Below are 22674 nucleotides of genomic sequence, written 5' to 3'. Positions count from 1 at the left end.
TATCTTTTTGTTTATTTAGCATTTTGTGTTGGGGTATTGCCAGTCAACATCGTTGTGATAGTTTCCGGTGAACAGTGGAGTGCCTCAGCCACACGTACACATGTGTCCATTCGCCCCAACTCGCCTCCCATCCAGGCTGCCCCATAGCGCTGACATTGAGCAGAGTTCCCTGTGCTGTCTATACAGTAGCTCCTTGTTGTTCTCTCTCTTAAATATAGCAGTGTGTACATGTCCGTCCCAAACTCCCTAACTAGCCCTTCCCCCACACTGGGGTGACTGGTATCTGTATTATAGAGATTCCAAATAGGGCAAAAATGGTTTTATTTAACATGCAGCAAAACAAGGGCAGCAATTGATATATCCAGTAGTTGTTTGTCACAAAGTGACCTCAACAGTAATGAGTAACACTCATAAATAACTCTAAGTCTAAAGCTTACCGTAAAGGTACATTCCGCATAGTAGTCCCACAGAGCTTCCCAGGGCTGCAGCAGCCCACCTCTGGAGAGCTCTTGGATTTACTCCTCAAGGAGTGAAATGGATTCACTTTTCTTTTGTCCGTCCTAATGAAGCAGTGAAACCTGCTCGCTGATGAGGGGGGCGAAGGGGGTGATGGCCTCCTGATTAAGGAAGCCTGGCGAGAGCAGGGAGGGCTGCCCCTCCCTGGAGCTGGCTCTGGCTCATCCAGCGGAGTGTGGGTGAGCCACCTGCCCATTCCCCAGCGGCTGGGTCTCACCTGCCTGTCGCCCCGTGGGGCCTAGCTGTAGCCAGTGGACGGAGCACTGTTGAAGCAATAGGGTCTGGTGACTCGATTCAAGCAAGGCCCCTAATCTCACCACCTCCAGACCCAACATGTCGCTGACAGTGCCCCTCAGCAGCTGGGGACACTGGGGGTTTCTGGGCAGCAGGTAAGGACATGAGTTTAGTGCAATGCGCCTGATCCTGAAGCCTCCTGTTCCCAACCGCGAGCCACCCCGCAGGCCATCTGGTGGGAGGAGGGGGGCCAAAACAGGACACAGGGTGCTGTCTTCCCCTTCCGAGGCGTGAAGGGCAGCACAGCAGTTTGTTCCAACGCTGAGCAAGAGGTAGTGAGTGAGTGAGATGGCCTGTTCCCACGGCAGCAGGCACCCTCTTCCCAGAAAGTGCTTGGGTACCTGCTTCCGGAGAAGGCACAACACTGCTCTCTTCCGTTTCCTTTCCTAGTTGTGGGTCAGGCTGCTGCGAGGCCAAGTCCTACTTCCACAGCTTCAGTTCCTTCCCTCACTGTGAGTCCACAGGACACAGCCTGCCGCGGCCAGGGCCCAGCACAGCTCCTGTGGTGGCCAGCCGCTCCGGCTCATGCTGCCCACAGAGGGCAAGGGTGGCGGTCCAGCAGCATGCCAGCGCCCTGCTCTGGGCCCAGGGCCACTCGGGAGCCTAGGCTGTGCCCTCCTCCCTGGAGCCTGCCAAGGGGAAGCCTGGGTAGCAGGGGGGCTGAGAACTGGGGATGTGAGGATGTGGTCCTGAAGGAGGGTCCTGAGTCTCTGCATCAGAGGATGCCGGTGCAAGGGGAAAACCCACTCCAGCCCTGGGGCCATGTCCCCAGGGGACGGCACAGCACCGGGGCCAATCCCCGCTCCTGATGCACACGGCCACTTCCAAGTCACACAGGTAGATAAAAACAGGTCCTTTTAGGGGCTGAAGGGAGAGAGATCACAGCAGCGGCTTGGCTCCCAGCAGCGGCGGCCAGGGCCCCTGTTCCACATCAAAGCTCTTAAGCACAGCGGTTAGGACGTGAAGGAGGACTAGGCCTGGAGAGCCTCCCGTCTTGGGGCAGCCTGCCTGGGCTCCAAAGTGCAGCTGACACGTGTCCTCTGGGGTCATAGGTTCCCCCACTGCTCCACAGGGGGGAACTGGTCCACCTCACCCACCTCGGTGCTCAGCTGCTCCCCCAAGGCGAAGGTCAGCCTGTACCGAAGCCTCGCCTTCTCCTGCAGCAGAGGGGCCGCGCGTCAAGACACCCCTTCTGATACCCTTGGGGCACTTTCATGCAGGGGACACGCCTTGCTCCTACCACCCACCCCATCCTCACTTGGTCATTGGGCCAGGGTGGAAAAGGGACATGGGAGAAGCAGTAACACTCCAGGCTGGGAGGTGGTGGACGCGGAGGTCTAAGCTGGGGCAGCCAGGGCTTTCCGCTGGGGTCCCCAGCTCCAGCTCACCTTCAGTGGGTTGGCCAGCAGCATGACCTGTGTGATGGCTGCAGGTGGCTGGATGGGGCTGAAAGGAGAGAGTTCTGTCCCAGAGGGTGGCTGCAGCTTCACTTTCATTGACTAGAGAGAGAGACAGGCTCCTCTGAAGAGATGGCAGTGCCCTTGAGGTGCAACGGGGTGTAGGCACATGGGTGCGGGAAGAAGCCCCAGGGGGCGGGAATACCTTGGGCACTGCGGCCTGCAGCATGATGCTCTTGATGGGCAAGGGGGCCGTGTTCAGCATGGACACCACCACCACCAGCACGTCAGGCCGTCCTGGAGGGCACTCCTTGGCAAAATGGAAGAGGATGCGGAAGCCGTTTTTATCATAAGCCGTCACAGGAAGGGCACTGCCTGTGTGTGAGAACGGGGCAGGTGAGGGCGCAGGGAGAGGCAGGCCTGAGACAGCACCGCAGCCGAGCGGAGGGCACAACAACCCCGGGACCAGGAAGCTCCGGGCGGAGCCTGGGAAGAACCTCCCCCGAGCGCACAGTGGGGACAAGCACAGACTGCGACCCCATAGTGTGGGCCGCGTGTGGCTCTAAGGGACCCTGGCAAGAAGAGCCTGGACCCACCCACCCCTTGCATGCGGCCCACAGCTCTGCAGGCTGGGACCCCCGCCCCTCACCCCGAGCCTCCAACACCTACTAGGCTTGATAGATTCCAGGGGCACGTGGACACTGGCCAGGGAGAGCTCGGGCCCCTTCACGGGGCTGCCCTGGGCCTGGAAGAGAGGGCTGCAGGGCCCCGTGGAGAGGGGGAGTAGAGGCCGAGCGGAGGCACCGGTGGGGAGCAGAGGAGGGGCGGCAGCGCCTGGGAAGAAGCTGGAGGTGGTGGGTTTCACCAGGCCTGATGTCCTGGGCAGCAGGAAGGAGGACAAGGCGTGTCGAAGGCCAGGCAAAGCTGCTGGCCACCCTGCGCGGAGGCCCGCAGACTAGAGCTGGCTCTCCCCCATCCCGGCTTCCAGATTCCAGCCGACCCACCAGACTGAGAGGGAACTCCCGCAACCCCCTGGGGCTGCCTCCCCAGCACCCCACTCGCGCTCATTACACTTTGGCCTCTTGTAGAAGCTGGTCGAGGACATCCAGCTGGTGCAGGGTACTATCGCCCAAAGCGGAACCGTGGCACCCAGGGGTGATGGGCTTAGCGTCTGGGGCCGGAGCTGGGGCCAGGCCGGTGGAGAACAAGAATGGGCCGGCTTTGGGGGCAGGAACTCCAACTGGGACCACAAGGGCCTGGGGACTGCCTGCGGGGGCCACTGAGGGCTGTAGGAGAGGCCCGTCTGTGGGGCTACAGACTCCCGGCCCGGGTTTGGAGCTGAAGAAGTCCAGGTCCGATTGCTCGCTCTGGGGAATGAAAGTGGGAGTGAGGTGGCCCTGCAGGCGGCGGAGGCTCCAGGCTCTCCACCCTGCCTGCCCCCCACGCTGTTCCCGGGGGCTGAGCTGAGCCCTCCGCACGAACAGCCATCCAATGGACAGGGCGCGTGAAGCGCTGTGTGCAGGAGGGTGCCCGGGGCCAGGACAAGGCTGGCAAGGGGGGCAGACATGGCGCCCGCCCCTACCTGGAGCAGGGACCACTGGCTGTTCCCAGCTGCCTCGGCGGGAGGAGCGCTGGGCACCGGGTCGGCGAGGCCTGAAGACAGAGGAGATGGCCGTGGTAGAAGAGGCTCTGGCTAGGGCAGCCCCAGCCCCACCTCACCTGAGGGAGGGTCACGTGACCACCAGGCCGTCCGAGGGTGAAGGGGTGTTCCCCCATAGCTTCCGGAGGGGAACAGGCCCTCTTCTGTCTTTATGCTGTGGGGGTGCCTCCCGGGGAAGGAGGAGCACAGCCAGACACGGTGTCCACCCGAGGACATTGCCCTGGGCCCTCCTCACCCTCGCTCAGCATCCGGGGTTCCCTCAGGCCTCCCTGCCCAGGGCAGCCCCCCTAGGACGCACCCAAGCAGAGCAGCTCCTCGTCCAGCAGGCTGAGGGCGTTGCTCGTGCTGCTGGGCCCTGGGGGCGCCTCAGGCTGGCCGGCTGAGTGGCTGCGCCCAGGGCCCGAGGCCTGGGGGGGCGGAGGGAGGACAGGGATGCTCGAGCTGGCGGGGGCAGGGGCCAGAGCTGGGGGCGGGCTGCTTGGCGCATCCACCTCAGCAAGGTCGATGAGAGTGCCTTGGTGGCTGGAGTGGCTGTTTCCTGGGTGGATGACGGAAGGGGACAGAAATCACCGGGGGCCCCTCCCGGGCTGCGCAGGGGAGGAGGGCCCTGAGCACAGCCTCTGGCCGCCTCCCAGAACACCTGTCCGGGGAGCGGTAAAGAGCTGGTGGAGGCGGTGGGTGGGGACACCCTGTGTGACCTCCTGGGAGGGGCTTGGAGGGCCTCGGAGTCCCCTCAGGCCTTTGGGCTAACACGGGGTCACCCTGCACTGGGGCCTGGCGGTGGGGACCCGGGCTGCTCTGGAGGGAGCAGGGAACCAGAACACTTTACCTTCTGAGGTCACCACCTCGCCATTGATGACCTGCCCTTCAACGACTATCTTATAAGAGTTGATGACCCGGGAGAGGTTGTCACTGGCCTGTAAGATGTCCCCTAGTACCGGAGAGAAACCCGTCACTCCTGGCATGACGAGGCCCCCACCACACACTCCCCGGGTCACCCCCTCAACCACCCTTCCCGTTCCACTCACCTAAACTATTGTCATTGTCCTCTGTCTCACTGGCGAGTTTGAATAACGTCCGCCTCTTGTTCTCACACCGATCAAACAGCTCCTATTAGAGACCCAGGCAGGAAAGCTCGAGCTGCCAGGAGATCACCTAATCTACCGTCCATGCCAGAGTCCTGGCTCCCCGGTACCACAGCCAGTTCCTGGCAGATCACCCAACCCACCGTCCATACCAGGGTGTCCCAGCTCCCCTAGTATCATGGTCAGCTCCTGGCAGAGTCAGACTCTGCACGCATACTTCCTGCTGCCAGCCTCGGCCACTCTGCATCACAAGACATCTGCTCAGGCAGAGAGGCAGCCAGGACAGCAGGTCCCTTCCCACCTCCCTGGCTGGTACATGCCTCAGAATTCAGAGTCTCTTATGTGACTGAGGACGGAGAAGCACACCGGGGAACCAGGGTGGGCCTTTCTCTGCCCAAGCGTCCCCAGGCAGAAGGCGAGGTAGAGAGCAGGGGCGCGCCCCAAGGCAGGTCTGCAGAGTCACACAGACGGAGGGTGCATGGAGCGAATCAGCCACGGCTCACGTGAAAATGGGGGCGCCACCCCTCTTGGCCTGGCTGCTGGTGGAGAAGGATCGCCAGGGGTGTAGCAGCGTCTCGGGGCAGGGACGCCCTCTCCTGGGGCCTACCTTCATGAGCTCCTTGTCTGCCTCCGCAGAGCCCTCTCTGCTGTAGTGACGCAGCATCTCACCAAGCAGCTTCACGCTGTTATCCACCTCCTCTAAGGTGTGCAGACGCTCGGTCACCTTCTGGACCCGCGCCTCATCCTGCGCCAGAGAGGACCAAGGAGCGAGAGCTCAGCTGGACTTGGCCCACTGCCCCCCCCAAACCCTGCCAGGGAGGGTGAACACCTGCCCAGGGAACATGCAGGCCAAGGCCCGCCCCACAGAAGCTGCTTTCAAAACGTGATTCTTGGGACTACTGGCCTCAGACCTAATCTACAGCTGTTCTTTCAAAGCAGCAGCCCGTCTGCCCCCAAGCCTGACCCCACGACTCCCATTCCTCTCTCCTATCCACCCCCTGCTCCCACGTGTGGGGGAGCCCTGGGGACAGGGGAAGGGACCTCTGCTCTGGGGCCACGGGCTCCTCCTCCCCAAGGCTCAGGGCCCACCCACCTCCTTCACCATGGACTTGATGAGCTTGTTGGCCTCCTGCAGGTCATCTGGGTTTTTGCTTTTCAACAGCTTGGCTAAAAGCTGGAAGAGGAGGGCCTCAGAGGTGGAGGGACAGCAGCACCCCACCGGGGCACACAGGAACCAGGCGCACCCTGGCGCTGAGTGAGCCCACACCCCATCAAGGACTTTACCTTGGATTTCTCCTCGTCATCAAAAACGGGGTTTTTGGGACGAGGCGGTGGAGACGGGATCAGCGTCCTGTCCACAGAGATCAGTGGGTCAGAATGCACAATGCCTGAAAGGGGACGGAGCAGAGGTCGCACAGGCTGGGCCGCCCTGGTGCCCGTTCTCACACAGCAAGGGGTGCCCCTGGGGCCAGGCCTGCAGGCCGCACACACCTCAGCCCCTCAAAGCCCAGCCCAGAGCCCCCTGCTTGGGCAGACAGCCGCGTACCCTGTCTCTTCAACATGTGGTAGGCATCCTTGATCTTTGATTCTTCCGGCAGGGCCAATGTCCAGCTATAAAGTAGCTCAATAACCTTGGTCTTCACTTTCTCAGACACCCTGTCCCCCAGGTACTAAGGAGCAAAGGAAATGGGAAAACTGAGTGCGTGTAGCCTGGAGGCAGAGACAGAGGGAAGGCTGTGTTCACAGCAGTGAAATGGTCGCTAACTGGCTACAGTCCCCAGGTGTGAGCTGCAGGTGTGAGCTGGGTGTGAGACAGCACGGCCGGGGGAGGGGAGCAGCATCCAGGGGGCACATCCTCCGGTCAGGCAGGGGGCCGTGAGCTTGTCACCGCGTTCACACACAATAAGCCAGACGCATAGCTGCACTTTCTCTCGAAGGAGTGAACGAGAATGCGTTCGTGGTGAAGTGTCCCGTCTGCCCAGAGCTGAAGCGACACTCGTGTGTGACCGTGGCGGTCACGTGACAGGCGAGGACCAGTGACTGCTGTCACGGGAGCCCATGAGTGGGCTCACTGAGGCCGGGAGGTCAGCAGAGACGTCCCTGTGTGCGCGTCTACCCTCAGCACGGCGTCCTCTGAGTACAGGACCCAGGGAACCCCAGACCCAGGAGACGCTGGTTCGCATGGTGAAAGCCGGTAAGGTGGGAGGGGGGAGGAACACAGAAGTTCTGAGAAACGAAACTGCCACCGACTGACCTTCGGAGAGACGACTTTGATCAACTCATTCAGAAACCGGAACTTGCCCACTTCGTTATGGAGCCTCCTGCCGCAGTTCTTCATGCAGGCTTCCAGCACCTGGGGCACAGAGGCCGGCGCTCAGGCCAGACCCCACATGCTGGCGGCGCTGCATAAACCCTTGCCCAAGAGAGGACCTAACCAGAAGAGGCGGCCCTGGGGGGCATCAGTGCAGTGGGATTACACTCAGAAGAGTTCCTCAAGGTGCAAACCCCTCCAGGGAAGCTCAGCAGAAACTAAAGTAAAAAACGCTGAATCCCAGTTAACAAGACAGTCAGACGGTCAGCCCTGGAGCGGGCCTGCCTGCAGATCCTGCCCTTGGGCTTCACAGGTGAGGAGATGGAGGGAGAGACCACACATTCCTCTGATTCAGGGTCCAGGGCTCTTTCCACAAGCTGAGCAACATGTTGGGCAGGCCGGAGAGGATGTTTCAATTCTGTTTTCTTCATCTTAGACAGACATGCTATTTTCCCGCCCTCAGCCCCATCGATCTTCCTTCTGGGGCCTCAAGTTCTCAGGCACTGCTATGGCGCCTGGTGCCTGAGTTTATGCCAAGGAGTGAACCACCCACGTGCTGCCCCCTGCCCTGGCTTCCATCTTTGTAAATCTGGGATTTTCAACTGCACTACTATGGATGTTCTGAGCCAGTCACCTGTTCTGGGAGCCTGTCCTGGGCACTAGAGAGTGCTCAGCAGCACCCCGGCCTCCACCCACATAGATGCCAGTAGCACCCCCTGACCTATGACAACCAACAGTGTCTCCAGACACTGCCCAGTGTGACCGACCTGCCCCCACTGGAGAACCAGGTTTAGCTAAGGCTTCGCTCAATGGAGGACACGGCACAGGCATGCGCGTAGGCTAAGTGCCTTTCCACAACGTCCCCCCTCCTGCCTTTCCAGGAGCTGAAGGAAGTCAGGAGAGAACCCGGGCACCCTGGTTTAGGGGAGAGCCTGGAGGCGTCCCAGCACCGCACTCGGCTTCCCGTCCTGAATCCTCCAAGTCTGAATAAACGCTAAGATCTGCCCACTGGGCTGACGCCTTCACTAGCGACCCGCGTCCTTTTTAGCTACGGGACGAATCACACCTGGCCAGCTCTTACCTGGCAGGACAGCTGCCGGCCTCTCTGAGCCCCAGCCCGGGCCCCGGCCCTACCACTGCCTTGGCCTCTCCGCTTCTCCCACCACACCTCGTGCTCACACTCAGCCATCCGTGATGCTTGGGCCTGGCACAGGGGCACACACGTCTGTGGAACCACTGACTGTGCAAGGTCCAGGAAACTCTAGTTTGTATCCAGGACGCTCAGCTGGCTGAGGGCGTGAGCCCTGACCCCCTCAGAGATCCCAGCGGATTCGTGAAGATCCGTCACCAGCACAAAAAACCTACCGTCAGGGCCTGGACCGCCTCCCATTCCTGCGGAGACTGGATCTTATGGGCCAGCAGTCGGACAGCGATCTGCGGTCTGAAGACGAGCAAAACCACACCTTCAGGACGCGGACCCTTGGCCAGCTGGCCAGCCCTCCTCTGCCAGTTTTTCACTCTCCCGGTCAACCGTCTCTCACCTGCCCCCTAACAGTTCCGAGACTCACCCTTCAAGCTCCTTGTTGATCTGATCACAAAAGCCAATTATGTATTCCCAGTCCTCCTGGCGGTTAGAAGGATTGGTGGCTTTATCTGGGGAGAGAACGAAGAAGATGACGACTGTTATAAACAGCAAGGAGGACACCGTGGAAGGTTTTCCTCACAGTTTTAACGCATTGATGTGAAGAAATTGCTTCTCTAATAGAGCAGACTCAATAGTTTAGTCAGACAGCAAGTCAAATACAAATACTTGAAAAAAATTTTTTTCTAGTAGTGCCACATAGCTTCTAGGATCTTTGTTTCCTGACCAAGGATTGAACCTGGGCCCCAAGCAGTGACAGAGCAGAGTCTTAACCCCTGGACCACTACGGAATTCCCTACAAATATCGCTTTCTGTCCAGTATTGTGGAAGTTACAAACGAAAGAGAAAACAAATCTGAAGCCTCTCACTTTATGGTAAGTTAACGACGATTACTGAGGCCTCTAAGCACGAGTTGTGCTGTCCGTCGCTGGGGTCACAGAAACGGAATCTAAGCCTGAGCAGTCAGCATCCCTGAGTTTAAATGGTCTTCCACGAACAAGGACAAAGACAAGCACTGAAGGGTCACCCAGGGTTTAAACTCCAGGAGGTGAATGTCAAGTCTCCTAACACGTGGTGTGTGTCCTCTCTTCTCAGTCATGCCCAGATCCTGTGCTTAGAGAGGACAGCCCCAGCTGAGGGTGGTTAAATGCGTTCCCATCTCTGATTCAGATCTTGGAGTCGGCCTCTTCCAGAAAGCACTCTCAAGCTGTTTGCTAAATTTAGGGCTTCAGGTTCAGAAGACTAACGGAAGACTGAAGGCGTGTATCCTTTTTAAAGCCCAGGCTCCTCCAGCAGATTTCCTCCAGGGCCAAAAGCAGAGTGAGAGCCTTGAAAAAGCCCTTCCCAAAAGGGGTGATGTTAGACGTTCCTGAATTCTGATTGCTCGTGACTCTGTTTCTTCACTTCCCTTTTCCTAATGTTAAAAATCACTAGCTCCACACTCAAATCCTAACAGGGACTCCGAGCCAGCCCCATCCCCGCCCAGGGGTCACAAGGCAGCAGACGCCACCCAGTGGCATAGGAAAGACCTGCAGCGCCCAGCGCTGTGCTTGCGGGACAGCGTTTCTGCTCTGGAGGCCAGAAAATTCTGGTGGTTTAGGATCATATTTGGAGGAAAAGAGAGATGTCAGTCCTAAGTCTTGAAAAGAGAATTAGCAGGCCCTTGAAAATGTCATGCTTGGAGGGAAGGGAGATTAATTCTATCAAGAGGGGCTATTTGTTGCCACAGGGAGCTACCAGCTGTCACCCTCCAGAGAAGCCCTGAGTCTCCCCCGACCAGGTGCCTGAAATTTTCTCAGGTGTCAGGGTGGCTTTGTTACTGCTGCTGCTGCTAAGTCGCTTCAGTCATATCCGACTGTGCAACCCTGTAGACGGCAGCCCACCAGGCTCCCCCATCCATGGGACTTTCCAGGCGAAAGTACTGGAGTGGGGAGCCACTGCCTTCTCCGGACTTTGTTACTAATTCCTAGCATTTGAGATGCTTGGAGTTCCCATATGGCATTAAGAGGGTGTAGGATACAAAAGTAAGATGGTTTGAGGAGTCATACCTGCCCTTGTCTCTACAATCATTTTGGGAGCAGTCACACGCCTTCCACTGTTTGCCACTGGAAAAGCATGTTACAGACACAGGGGACAACGTGCACAGCCCCTCTCCTCCCCACACACGGACACAAAGCCATGGGCGTTCACCAATAATGTGTCCTGCCCGCGGCTGCCACGACTCCATTTCTGCTTCCAGGAACACTCCCACCTACTTCTCACTTTCATTCAACATCTCGAGAACCCCACTTCCTGTCCCCCAATAGACTTCCCCACCGCAAACCTGCAGGGAGCTCTTGGCCTACACATGAACACAAAGCCCTGGTTTCAGCCATGGTTTGCCCCACTTCTGAGTATCTCCCCCCACTCTCCAGCCAGCTGAGACAGCAGACCTCAGTCACCCACAGGAACTCCAAGAACCTCTGGAGGTAACCTGGGGTGACTCAGGCACTCCATCTGCCCACCACCTCCCGGCAGACGCACACACCCACCACCCACTCAACACTCTCCTTCACCTGCAGCGGAGGTGATGCCAGAACCTCCCGTGCAGATCCTGCCTTCCAGAACCGCCCCTCGGGACTCCAGGTTTCTATTTTGGGGTCTCTGTTGAAAGCCTTATGCTAGTCTGTGTCTCTGCCTCTATACATCCTGCTCTCATTTTCAACTCAATTCTATCACTAGCCATGACTGTCGTGGGACCTCTGGTCCAGGAGGGAGGGGAACAGCATTGGCCACCCCGCCCCAACACGGCTCAAACAGTCCAGTGACCAGTTCCACGTAGCAAGGATAAGGATGGAAGGGAAGTCAAGGGTCAAACTTTAGTGCGAAGGTCTTGAATCAAGGGAGACTTAGTCAACCACCAAGTCTTTTGTTAAACAGCCACAGAAAACTAAGTAGACAGCAAGTTAGGCCCTGGAGGAACGACAGGAAAAGTACAAGACTCGGATCCTACCCTTGAGGAGGTTACGCTCTTCTGGTGCAACTCATGAGAAACAACCAGAGCAAAACAAGACAGGGTGTAATTATAAGTGCTCACTTGGTGCAGAAACGAGTCTAAAAACACTCATCATTTCTCCTCCCTGACTTCCCTATTTCTGTAAATGGTGCTGCCATTCCAAAGTTCCTTTTGCCCCCAACCCCAGGCACCCAGGTCTGAAGGCTCCGTCTTCCCTCTCCTCATCCAATTTCATTAGTCAGTCCTAATCTCTTCCTTCTCCATGTCTTTACTATTTTTTTCCTCCTCGAGGCTAGTAGGGTCTTAGCTCCTCTGCCAGGATTGAGCCCCGGCCCTCGACAGTGAAAGCGTGGAGCTCTAACCACTGACCTGCCAGGGAATTCACCTCAATGTCTTTTTGTGCGCTGTGCTCAGTGGCGTCCGACTCTTTGCAACCCCATGGACTGTAGCCCACCAGGCTCCTTTGTCCGTGGAATTTTCCAGGCAAGAATACTGGAATTGGTTTTCATCTTCTACTCCAAGAGATCTTACTGACCCAGGGATCAAACCCGAGTCTCTTGCCTCTCCTGCCTTGGTAGGCAGATTTTTTACCACTGAGCCACCTGGGAAACCCCAGTGTCTCTTTAAAACTGTTTTTTTACTCCTGCCCTGACCTCCTGATTTCTCACTTGCTTCCAGAACTTCTGCTCCAATCCATCCTATGTAAAACACCTATAGGAACCTTCCCAGAACACTGACTTAACAGGTACAGTATGAATGGGAATGTCTTAACTGGAGACACAGACTTCTTGGAGTGGAATTGGAGCCGGTCCAGAGTTTGGCTCTTCCTAGCTCTCTCTTCCATGTTCCTACAGGAACGCCCTACTTGAGTCAAACGTCTGTTACTGCATGCCCCAAACACGGTCTGCTCCCTCCACACCACTGTCTGCTGTTTTCTTAGCCTATTTCCCCATTCTTTAAGGCCTAGCTCGAGTGCCATCTCCCCATTGGGAGAACCATCTCCCATTTCACTTATTCCCAATTTCCCAAAATAAACTGTCTGTATTTTAGCATTTATGGTTCCTGCTTTTTTACTTAAAAATGCTTTATCCACTCCAGCACCACTATCATCAAACTGAAGGCAAAGACTTTGAACTTAGTTTTCATTAACACCTCACACAGTAGGTATTCACTAAGCACTGATTAACTGCAGTAATGACAGGACTTTAGAGAAGGCTGAAGTCATCAAGAGATGGTTTGTGGGGAAGGAGATGCCGGGATGGGTTTCAAAGCATGTAAAGGAGCACAGGGGAACAGGGCTTTCAGGAAAGGAGAGGAAGGTGTGTTGGTGGGACAAGAACATGCAGCTGACCGAAGCAAGGAAGAATACGAGGAAGTCACAGAGAGGCAGAGGGGAGCAGTAGTGCAATGACTTGACTAAGCAGAAGGTTCTTCTGGGAGCAGAACTGGGCTGGGGGGGAGACCTGAGACCTGTCCAAAATGTCACTCTATGTAACAAGAAAGGGTCAAAGGCTAGTCTCAGCTCTAGTCTCTACAGATACCATCCCTCTCCCCCATCACCATCTCCACTCTCCCTCAAAAACAGGTCTAAACTCTAAACCTAGCCTATTAGACTCAGCTGAGGTCATTTAAATTTCTCAAAGTCCCCATTAACATCTGTAAATGGAACCAATTCCAGAGTATTTACATACAGTTGGGTGGCAATACTTTGGCCAACTCATGCAAAGAGTTGACTCACTGGAAAAGACCCTGATGCTGGGAGGGATTGGGGGCAGGAGGAGAAGAGGACGACAGAGGATGAGATGGTTGGATGGCATCACCAACTTGATGGGCATGAGTTGGAGTGAACTCGGGAGTTGGTGATGGACGGGGAGGCCTGGCGTGCTGCGATTCATGGGGTCGCAAAAAGTCAGACACAACTGAGCGACTGAACTGAACTGAACTGGGCGGCTCTGGGCAAGTGAAGTGATTAGAGCCAAGGTGTCCTCTTTTATGACACTGTGACACCAGCACCTACTTTGCTAGGATTCTTGATAAATGAACGTCTTTGGAGCACTCTGAGCTCCTGGGAGAACAGTTCCACATACAAAGAAGGCTTTGTGACGTGCCTGCAACTGCAGACCTTGCAAATGTAACCTACGTTCAACCACCTGAACAGGGTTTCTTATGAAGGGGAGTCAGGCAGTTGGAGGAAGTGGGCATCACCCCTCAAGAGGCTGCAGGCTCTAGTGAATAACTGACAATGCACAAGGGAACGTCTAGGCTCCAGCCTGTCTTATCACCCTGCGCAATTTGTCTTCACTTAAACAGGCCTCCAGGGGCCTCCTCTAGCCCATACTTAGTAAACTCAACGTACTAACCCTTCGGCCAAATGCAACCTGCTAAGGTTATCCTGTATTTCCTCAACAGCAATATGAGTGAGCAATCATAGCAATAGGCCGCTATAACTACAATATCAGGCTGCGTCTCTCAGCTTTGCTGAGTAGTTTACCAACTAATGACTCGTTAAGACATGCGGGGGGTGGGGAGAAGGGTCCCCCAACAGAGCTTTCATTATGCTTCGGCTACTGCAGGGAAAAGTACTCTTTTTTCCCCTCTCTCTCGGGATTATTTTCACTTCAAACATTCAGCCTGCGCGAAGCAGTCACTTCTGGAATACACGGTCAAAATTCTGAAGCCAGCACCACCCACCGCTCCCGGAATTCAGCCCCAATTCGGAGCTTTCCCCTTCGTCGGAAGAGCGCAGGGGTCCCGGAGTCAAGGCCTTGCGCGGCCCCACCCCAGTCTCCCCAAAGCGCCGATGCATGTCAGCCTGAAGCACTTGGCTGTCACCTTCCCTGAGCCCGCGAGGCCCGAGCTCACCGCGCAGAGCGCGGGAGCGAGAGGAGACGCCGCGGCTCAGAGAGCACGGGCCGGGCGGCCCGACTGAGGAAGGGGCGCGATCCCGGGGCGCTCGCGGCGCGGGCGAGGCTTGGCGCGGGCTGCCGGGCGGCGCCACCGCACGGCCGGGGGAGGGGACCGAGGGCTGGGGAGAAGGGCGGCTCGAGCGCGAACAGACTCTGCCGCGGATACTCACTCAGCCAGGACTCCAAACTCTCCCCTTCCGCCTCCGCCATATTGCAGCCGCCCGGGCCGGCCCAGCGGCCTCAAACCTCGCGAGAACCTGAGAGAGACGAGTCGGGGCGGGGCCTGTATATAGGGACCTGAGAAGACCGAGTGCCGCCGCCTAGGATCTTGCCAGGCTGCGACGGATAATGCGAGGGCGAGCGTTTCCTTTTTGACTATCCTCCTTAGAGCTCGGAGTGATAGACTCTTCAGACCCAGATTAACAGGGTGATGCGCAGATCTAGAACCCTGTAGCTCCTTTCCCCTGTTTTCAGTCACTCGCTCAGGCACGCCGAGGGCAGTCTCCGTGGGGTCCTGCTGGCAGCCAAGATGGCTGCCCCCACGGCGAAGGTTGCGCGAGGGTGGTCGGGCTTGGCTCTCGGCGTGCGGAGGACTGTCCTGCGGCTTCCAGGGTGAGAGGGTGGCGGGCAGCTGGGAGGTCTCTTGGGTCTTCACGGAGAGACCTGCTGGGAAGGAAAGAGGGGTGCCACAGGCAAGCCTCGCGGGGACCTGGAGAGAGCCTGGGGGGCCGGGGTAACTGAGTACAATCCTCTTTAACCCGCTGCGTGAGTTTGGGTCAATCTGAAAGCTTAGTAGTTGCTCCCTGCCTGAGAAATTCTCACTTGGATCTGAAAGTGTGATCTTTTTAAAGAACTCAGAACTGGGGTTTCCTTTGCTGGGAGGTGGGGGGAGAGGTGCATAGGCGGATTGTCTATCCTGACGTTCGGGAGCCTGTCCTTACTGTTGGCACTTGAGCAGCAGACCTTCCTGGCCTCTTTAGGGGAAGTCCTCCTACCTTTTGGGACAAGAGCCAGAATTACTGCAGCTCAGCTTTGTCTGGCGGTCTGCCCGCTGCTCGCTTGGCGGCGGTTTGGCATACATGCCTATTGTTAAGTCAAGCCTTTTCACTTGAGTCAGCTTTTGCCCTCCTCTTCCTCTTCCCCACTCCCCCCCGCCGCCAGGCTAACCCAAGTGAGGTGGAGCCGCTATGGCCCTGAGTACCAGGATCCTCAGATTGACAAGGAATATTACCGCAAGCCCTTGTCCCAGCTGACTGAGGAGGAGACGTATGAGCGGGAGCTCAGGAAGACTCAGGTTATCAAAGCTGCCCCAGCCACGAAAACAAGCTCCGTATTTGAAGACCCAGTGATCAGGTTAGCAGAAAACAAACTTTTGTTCCACAGAGTGGGACTATACGGGGGAATGCGGAAGGATCTACAGTAAGGATTCTGTGACAGCCTTGGGAACCTAAACATCTTTTTCTTCTTAAAGTAAATTCACCAACATGATGATGAAAGGAGGAAACAAAGTACTGGCCAGATCCCTCATGACACAGGTAAACAGTACCTCTCTCTGTCCTCTTTGTTTTCCCCATAGTTTTGTGTTTGGCTCTTTCATCTTAACGTAAAAAAGAATGGATTCTGTACCTGTCATTAAAATGAGTTTCTCTGTACTTATGTGTGGGAGTAGAGGCTTTAAGAAGTCCTACAGGAGTCAACCACTGCCATCCCCCAGCCCCACATTACAAATCTTAGCTCATTTTTCTGTCCTAGTCCAGGGTTTTTGTTTCAGAAGTACTAAGGGAATAGCTGGGCAGCTATAGAAGAACAGGATGATGGGAGTAAAGGGCAGGGTCCTAGCCCAGCTGGGTGAACCCTTTAGGGACTCTGGGGCATCCTCTTCCACTGTATCCCTTTGCAGACCCTGGAAGCTGTGAAAAGGAAGCAGTTTGAGAAGTACCATGCTGCTTCTGCAGAGGAACAGGCAACCATCGAACGCAACCCTTACACCATCTTCCATCAAGCACTGAAAAACTGTGAGCCTGTGATTGGGCTGGTACCCATCCTCAAGGGGGGCCATTTCTACCAGGTGAGTGGTCAGGGTGGGAAAGCAGGGCTGCTCATATGTGAAATGGTGGGGGTAGAGTGGGGGTACTTAGAGTTGGGCCAAGATTGATAGCTTTCTTGGGACTGCAGAGTGCCAAGGTCTTCTCATCTCAGTCCCATGGAATAAAGATTACAGGCAGAAGATGGAAGAGAGCCAAAAAAGTATATAAATGACCTCTTTAGCAGGCTCACAGTACTTCCCCCATTGCCCCTCTGTCCAGCATTCTGTGTTCCAAACTATAAGTTTCTGATGGTGAGGAACTATGTTTATACCTCATCTTTATACATCAGTGTCTAACATAGTGTTTGACTGATGCTTCATCACGGTTTAACTGAACTAGGTGAAGTGAAGCATTAGTTGCTCAGTTATGTACGACTCTTTGCGACCCCATGGACTGGGGCTTGCCAGGCTCTTCTGTCCATGGGATTCTCCAGCCAAGCTTGTTGGAGCGGGTTGCCATTTCCTTCTCCAGATCTTCCTGACCCAGGGATCGAACTCGGGTCTGCTGCATCGCAGGCAGAGTCTTTACCATGTGAGCCGCCAGGGAAGCTAGCATTTAATCATAGTTCATTGTCATAAGTGGTTGTTCTTTCGTTTCTTTTTTTTAAAATATATATTTGTTTTGTCTTTCCTTTTTCAGTGTAAACCTCATAAGGGTAGAGACTTTCTTGATGCCTGTGTCCCTAGGGTCTGGCGAGGGACCTGTTTCTAGACGCTCATGATCTGTGTTGGCTAAGTCATGCCAGCTGACAGGGCTTTTCCCAGCGGTGCTTTTATCAACTTGGCTGAACTCCCTTTAGAGGTGAAAGAGGCCAGTGCTAAGGAGTGTTTGTTTGATGAATGCCTGTGTCTGCTGCACTGAGGTCAGCCAGGGGCGAGAGGAGCAGTCAGGCCCTCCTCCTCAGCAGCCTTGCCAGGGCTGGCCCCGAGTGGACGTGTGGCTACTTATCAGAGCTCTGGCAGGAGGGAGGCTGTAGTCCCAGCAAGTTCTCAGACTAACTTGCCCTGTCCCACCTTGCCCAGGTCCCCGTGCCGCTGGCTGACCGGCGTCGCCGCTTCCTGGCCATGAAGTGGATGATAGCTGAGTGCAGGGAGAAGAAGCCCCGGCGGATGCTGATGCCGGAGAAGCTGTCTCAGGAGCTGCTGGAGGCTTTCCACAGCCGGGGCCCTGTGATCAAGAGAAAGCACGACATGCACAAGATGGCCGAGGCCAACCGCGCGCTGGCCCACTACCGCTGGTGGTAGAGTGTGGGCGGGGGGTCCGGGAAGACGGCAGCACGCTCTGCAGAACGCCTGTGGGTTAAGGGCCGGCGGACCTCCTGACAAGGACGGAGCCCCACGTCCGTTGCCTGTTAGTCGTTTCTCTGGGGGCTGGAACTCGCTCTCCCTGTCCCATCTTCTTGGAAAGAGGGGGCATATCAAGTTGGATTTCCTCCTAGAAACCTAGGGCTCACCCAGCTTTCTCTTCCTTCAGCTTGGGGTGGACCTTTGGGTGATATGAAAAGAAGCAGTTTTAGTATCAGAAAGAGTTTATTAGAAAATTCTCGTCCTGAGCTGGTGTAACACATGATATGGTATTACGATTCATTAAAAGCAACTGGAGGAAATACGCTTGGTTCTAAAGTGGTCCTTGTACAGAATGTATAAAAAGCAGTTTCTGGTGTGACTCTGCCTGTCCCCTTTGATATCCCTAAGTGTCCCCACCAATGGCTCTGGGCACCCATTTTACAGATGGGGAAACTGAGGCACCTAGATAGCTATTGCACCGATGGTTCCACAGGGCAGTGCTTGTCAGGAGTTGCCCAGGTCAGAGGTGAGGAGACAGAAAGGCTGGTGGGGCTGCAGGGCAGGTGTGCTTCTGTCTTCCCCAATCCTGGAATCGGAGGGAAGGTGCTCAGGGCAGGACCGCTGCATTAAGTGGGAAACATCTCGGGTGCTCTTGAAAGTCTGTAAGGGAAGAAGTCTTTGGCAGAGGTGAAGACTCCACTGCCAGGTTGGAAGGTGGGCAGAAGAAAGGCCGGCGCCCCTGGGGAGGAAGCCTGGAGGCCTAGTCAGAGAGCTCGCTGTAGTAATACTTGTGGGCGGCCGGGGTGGTCTTCCAGCCGGCTGCCCGGAACTCGATGATCTCCAGCAGCAGCAGCTGGGCCAGGGAGCTGAGGCCAGCTGGGAGCAGGAAGCCATCCCGGATGAGGACAAAGAGCTCATCCATGCGCTGCCCGTTCATCTTCTCCAGCTGCTCCCCGACCCGATGCAGCTGCAGCACCAGGCAGTCCACCTGCAGGGGCAGCGGGAGGCGGCCCCAGCACGGGCCCCCCGTCACACAGAGCAGCCATTTACTGAGCGCTCGTGTGTGCCAGGCTCTGGGCTCGGCCTGTGCACACGTTTCCCCGCTTCATCCTCACACGACCCGGTGGGCACCGTCTCTGCCTCACATGAAAGGAACAAGCTCAGAGACTTGCCTCAGACCTCTCACCGGGGCCAGGGTGGACACAGGCCCCGTCCCCAAATGCTTCTCAAGCCCACTTCCCCCTGCCCCCCACCCCGGGTTGGTTTCTGGGCCACCAGTATCCACAGCTGCTTTCCTACTGGGAACACAGCCTCTGAACCAGGAGGTCCTAGCTGTGCTGCGCTCTGGATAATTCCAGACCTAGCAGTCTGTCCTGTAACCCTCACGGGCCGTGAACACCCCCACCAGGTTCCTGCCCCACAAGTGAGCCTCCATGGACAGGGGCAGGCATTCCAAATTGAGCCCACCTCCGCAGTCTTTGGTGCCAGGGCCACTCACCTCCTCCTCCTTGCTCAGGCTGTCGGGCTGGGCCAGCCGGAAGAGGCAGTCGTAGACGGGGTTCACCAGGGCCATCATGGGCATGTTGTTCACCTGCGAGGGGAGAGCAGGGGCCAGAGCACTGGCTTAGTGGCGCAGGAGATGAGGTGGGCCGCCTCTGCTGCACCGGGTGTGGCTGGCGGGGCCTCACCCTCAGGTAGTCAAAGATGTTGCAGATAAAGGTGACGTAGCAGACCCAGCCCTGCAGGGAGCGGGCTCGAAGCTGCTCCCGAGTCTGGTACTCCTGCTGCAGCCGGTTGAGGAGTCCACGGCGGAAGACACTCTGGCCCGCTTGCTTGCTCTCTGCCTGTGAGCCAGGGAGAGGGAAGGGCAGTCCCGGGGCCCAAGCTTCCCAGGCCGAGGCCCCTGCTGTCCGCCTCCTCTCTTGTCTCTGAGGCCAGCCCTTTGCATCTCTGCCCTGCTGGCCTCTGCCCACTTCAGAAGCACCTTCCTCAAAGCGTCTCCCCTTCTCTACCAGCCCCACCCAACCTGAATGATGGCGTAGCACATGCGTCCTGCTTCCTTGCTGAACACACTGTCCTGCAGAGAATGGTCCACAATCACATTGGCCACTTTCTCCAAGTCCACGGCACCTGGATCTAGGGTAAAGACAGGTGGGGAGTCTAGAGCTGCTTAGTTATATATGCCTCCACCTGCTTCTAAAGGATTTGAGGTGTTCACTGACGCGCACTCCCATTATATACTTCCACTGCTGGGAAAGACTGAGGGCAGGAGGAGAAGGGGACAACAGGGGATGAGATGGTTGAATGCCATCACCAACTCGATGGACATGAGTTTGGGTAAACTCCGGGAGTTGGTGATGGGTAGGGAGGCCTGGCATGCTGCAGTTCGTGGGGTCGCAAAGAATCGGACACGACTGAGCAACTGAACTGAAAGAGGGAATTCCCCGGAGGTCCAGCGTTTAGGACTCTGCTTCCATTGCAGGGAGCGCTGGTTCGATCCCTGGTCAGGGAACTAATCCTGCAAGTCATGCAGTGCAGCCAAAAAAAATAAAGAGATCAGAAAACAGGAAACATCACCCAGGAGCAGCTGCGGCCATGAGCCACCTGGCGGCCCAGTCAGAGGAAACAGGGCCATGTGACTGAGAAAGAGTCAAAGAGCGCTCAGTTTTTTTAGGACATGTCTTTTCCTGGCACTAGGTTGAAGATGGAACACTGACAACCATTTCATGGAAGAAAGTGTTCTTACAACACACACATGAACCCCTGACAAAAGCAGGCCAGGGAGGGCCTCTCTGCAGGCTTAGCTTGGCACGCTATTAGGCATTGCTAATAGTTCGCTGAGTCAAACTTCTGTCCTGAGTGCTGCGGGAGGGCCTTGGCCCAGGACAGTTAGTGGAGCTCTTCTGCCAAGCAGAACACTCCATCTTCTGTCCCAAGTCAGGCAGCTCCACATACTCAAGAGAGGGGCTGCAGCAATGCAGAAACCAGGTCCAGGGTAAGGACTTAAGGGGCAGGAACTCACCCTCCTTTCCTGGGTACTTTAAAGACACTTTACAATCTGAGGGGTGACTATGATCTATGATTCATACTTCCAAATACTAGCCTAAATGTCTTCCAGTTCCAGAATTATGTTGCCGACTCCTTCTCTCAGAAAGTGAAGGGAGAGGGTGGTACATTCCCAGGCTCAGCCCCTCTCTGGTGCTCTGGAGCTAGGCTCAGGGGGCTCCCCGTGCTCACCTTTGAGAGCTGTCTTCAGCAGCTGCTGGGTCTCTGCATCAAAACACTGGATTTTATACTCCTCTCTACCTGGCTCCCCCATGACTATCCAGCCGCAGCAGCTCTTTACTGGGGTGGGACTAAGGACAGCACCTGGGTGGAGGGAGAGGCGAATAGAGAGGTCTTAGGTGTGGAGCTCAGAGGCAGGGCTCCCAGCCCTATGGGCCCTGGATAGGGCTGGGCAGTCCATGGCATTCAGGTGTTGGCTGGGCGCCCACCAAGCTTGGCTTCTGGTGGAGACTGGGCACCAGCCAGGCACCTGCTGCTCAGTTAAAGAATCCTGAGTCTCTGGGATTACACAAGAGTAAAGAGATGAAGGGTGAATGTGTCTGCCCTCTAGTCTGCCTCAGGGTTATTCTAAGCTGATACCAAAGCTGGGGTGGGGTCCAGTGCACTGAGATGCGGGGGTTATGCATGGATATCAGACACTTTCCACGCCTGTATAAGACGACCTAGAAGCTACTGGTCCACCACGGCTCCCGGCGAGTGAGAGGGCCGGGGCCCCAGGCTGTGGGCATCTGTCCCAGCAGGGTTCCAAGCCCCTCTCCCCATCCCTCTCCCTTACGTCAGAGTCCTCAGCCCAGAAAGCCCAGCCCCGGGCTGGGGCCGGCCAGAGGCTGGGTGCCGCCTTGACTCCCCTTGTACCGGCCAGTTTCTCCCCGGGACGGACTGGTTAAACTGGCCTCCCAAGGGGCAGAAACCTGGCTCTGCTCTCTCACGACGGGGGTAGTGCTGAGAGTCCTGAGCTCCATTCTGAGCCTTCTTCTTTTTTTTTTTTTTTTTTGAGCCTTCTTCTTAAGGAGGGGAGAGAGGTGACGTGGCCCCCAAAGGTGGTCCCCGCTGGAGTCTCCCCCTCCGGACTCGGCGCCTCCCCGCCCCCCCCCCCGCCCCCCCCGGCCAAAGGAGCCGATCTTAAGGGTCTCCAGACCTGGGCAGCTTTCCTAAGTCCGGAACGCCCTTCCCAGCGGCTCAGTGGAGCCCGCCGTCCGGTGTCCCGCGAGCTGTAGGGGTGGCGAGAGAGCCAGGGACCCACCTGCCGCGCCGGCGCCGCGCCCGCGTGCCCGGAGGCCGCTCGGCCGACATTGTGCGCGCGCCCCGCGGCCGCGGCGCTTCAGGCTGGGCCGCCGGCGCCTCGCCGCCGCTGAGGTCATTTCCTAGAGCAAGGGAGGGGCGGGGCCTCGGGTGGCGGGGCGGGGCCTCGGGCGGCGGGGCGGGGCCTCGGGCTGCGGGGCGGGGCCGCTCACGAGCGCCCCCTGCCGGAGCCCCGACGACGCTGCCCTCGCCAGCTGGCAGCGCCAGTTCAGAGGTTCCCGACGTGGGACGGCGTAGGACACCCGCGACCCTTGCCCCCACCGCCCCCTTCCGCTCCTCACCTCGTTCTCCCCGCGCCTGTCCGGGACCACGCCGGCTCGCGGGCGCCGGGTCGGGCCTACTCTTCGGCCCGCCTGAAGCCCTCGGTCCTGAGCGGTGGCACCCACCCCGCCCCGCCCCACGCCGGGGCTGAGGTTAAAACGGGGTCAGGAGCCGGCCCGGCCAGCGGCGTAGGAGGGGCCTGCGGAGGGCGCGGTCCGCAGCCGGGCGACAGGCGCGGGGAGCAAGGTGGAAGGGCAGAGCAGACGGCGGGAGGGGCCGGACCTCACAGGCGGTAGGGCCCGGGCTCGCCGCCCCTCCGCCCCCACCCGAGGTAGAGAAAGCGAGGAAGCCGTCAGGTCTAGATCGA

At 57.3% G+C, this 22674-nt stretch overlaps 3 protein-coding genes across 11 annotated transcripts; 1 reads left to right on the top strand and 2 right to left on the bottom strand.

Annotated features, from left to right (window-relative positions):
- Nucleotides 1–304: 304 nt before the first annotated feature.
- On the bottom strand, nucleotides 305–14632 carry GGA3 (golgi associated, gamma adaptin ear containing, ARF binding protein 3). 6 transcript variants are annotated; one of them, XM_061144841.1, is made up of 17 exons: nucleotides 14476–14632; nucleotides 8832–8916; nucleotides 8629–8704; nucleotides 7207–7305; nucleotides 6499–6622; nucleotides 6237–6340; nucleotides 6046–6126; nucleotides 5560–5697; nucleotides 4896–4977; nucleotides 4697–4798; nucleotides 4166–4405; nucleotides 3790–3860; nucleotides 3279–3574; nucleotides 2877–3085; nucleotides 2413–2582; nucleotides 2199–2331; nucleotides 305–1967 (listed from the first exon to the last, which is right to left on the bottom strand). In XM_061144841.1, exons 1-17 carry the CDS (start codon nucleotides 14513–14515, stop codon nucleotides 1900–1902), a joined length of 2118 nt encoding a protein of 705 aa, XP_061000824.1. In that variant the 5' UTR covers nucleotides 14516–14632; the 3' UTR covers nucleotides 305–1899. The 6 variants fall into 6 exon arrangements, 4 of the variants coding, with proteins under 4 accessions (XP_061000824.1, XP_061000823.1, XP_061000825.1 ...); XM_061144840.1 differs by having other exon boundaries at nucleotides 2199–2309; XM_061144842.1 differs by lacking the exon at nucleotides 7207–7305 and having other exon boundaries at nucleotides 2199–2309.
- A 5-nt stretch (nucleotides 14633–14637) lies between these two features.
- MRPS7 (mitochondrial ribosomal protein S7) lies at nucleotides 14638–18001 on the top strand. The gene is made up of 5 exons (XM_061144851.1): nucleotides 14638–14917; nucleotides 15467–15658; nucleotides 15777–15840; nucleotides 16206–16373; nucleotides 17415–18001. Exons 1-5 carry the CDS (start codon nucleotides 14835–14837, stop codon nucleotides 17634–17636), a joined length of 729 nt encoding a protein of 242 aa, XP_061000834.1. The 5' UTR covers nucleotides 14638–14834; the 3' UTR covers nucleotides 17637–18001.
- On the bottom strand, nucleotides 17903–22483 carry MIF4GD (MIF4G domain containing). Of its 4 annotated transcripts, none has more exons than XM_061144855.1 (6): nucleotides 21883–22062; nucleotides 20916–21047; nucleotides 19705–19814; nucleotides 19367–19522; nucleotides 19177–19269; nucleotides 17903–18338 (listed from the first exon to the last, which is right to left on the bottom strand). In XM_061144855.1, the coding sequence occupies exons 2-6, from the start codon at nucleotides 20995–20997 to the stop codon at nucleotides 18183–18185; spliced, it is 597 nt and encodes a 198-aa protein (XP_061000838.1). In that variant the 5' UTR covers nucleotides 20998–21047; nucleotides 21883–22062; the 3' UTR covers nucleotides 17903–18182. The 4 variants fall into 4 exon arrangements, with proteins under 4 accessions (XP_061000838.1, XP_061000836.1, XP_061000837.1 ...); XM_061144853.1 differs by lacking the exon at nucleotides 21883–22062 and adding an exon at nucleotides 22328–22483 and having other exon boundaries at nucleotides 18196–18666; XM_061144854.1 differs by having other exon boundaries at nucleotides 18196–18666; nucleotides 21988–22063.
- Nucleotides 22484–22674: the final 191 nt, after the last annotated feature.

The sequence above is a fragment of the Dama dama genome, chromosome 5, assembly GCF_033118175.1.
Source record: "Dama dama isolate Ldn47 chromosome 5, ASM3311817v1, whole genome shotgun sequence".
Taxonomy (NCBI): domain Eukaryota; kingdom Metazoa; phylum Chordata; class Mammalia; order Artiodactyla; family Cervidae; genus Dama; species Dama dama.
This window is presented reverse-complemented; position numbering and strand designations above follow the sequence as displayed.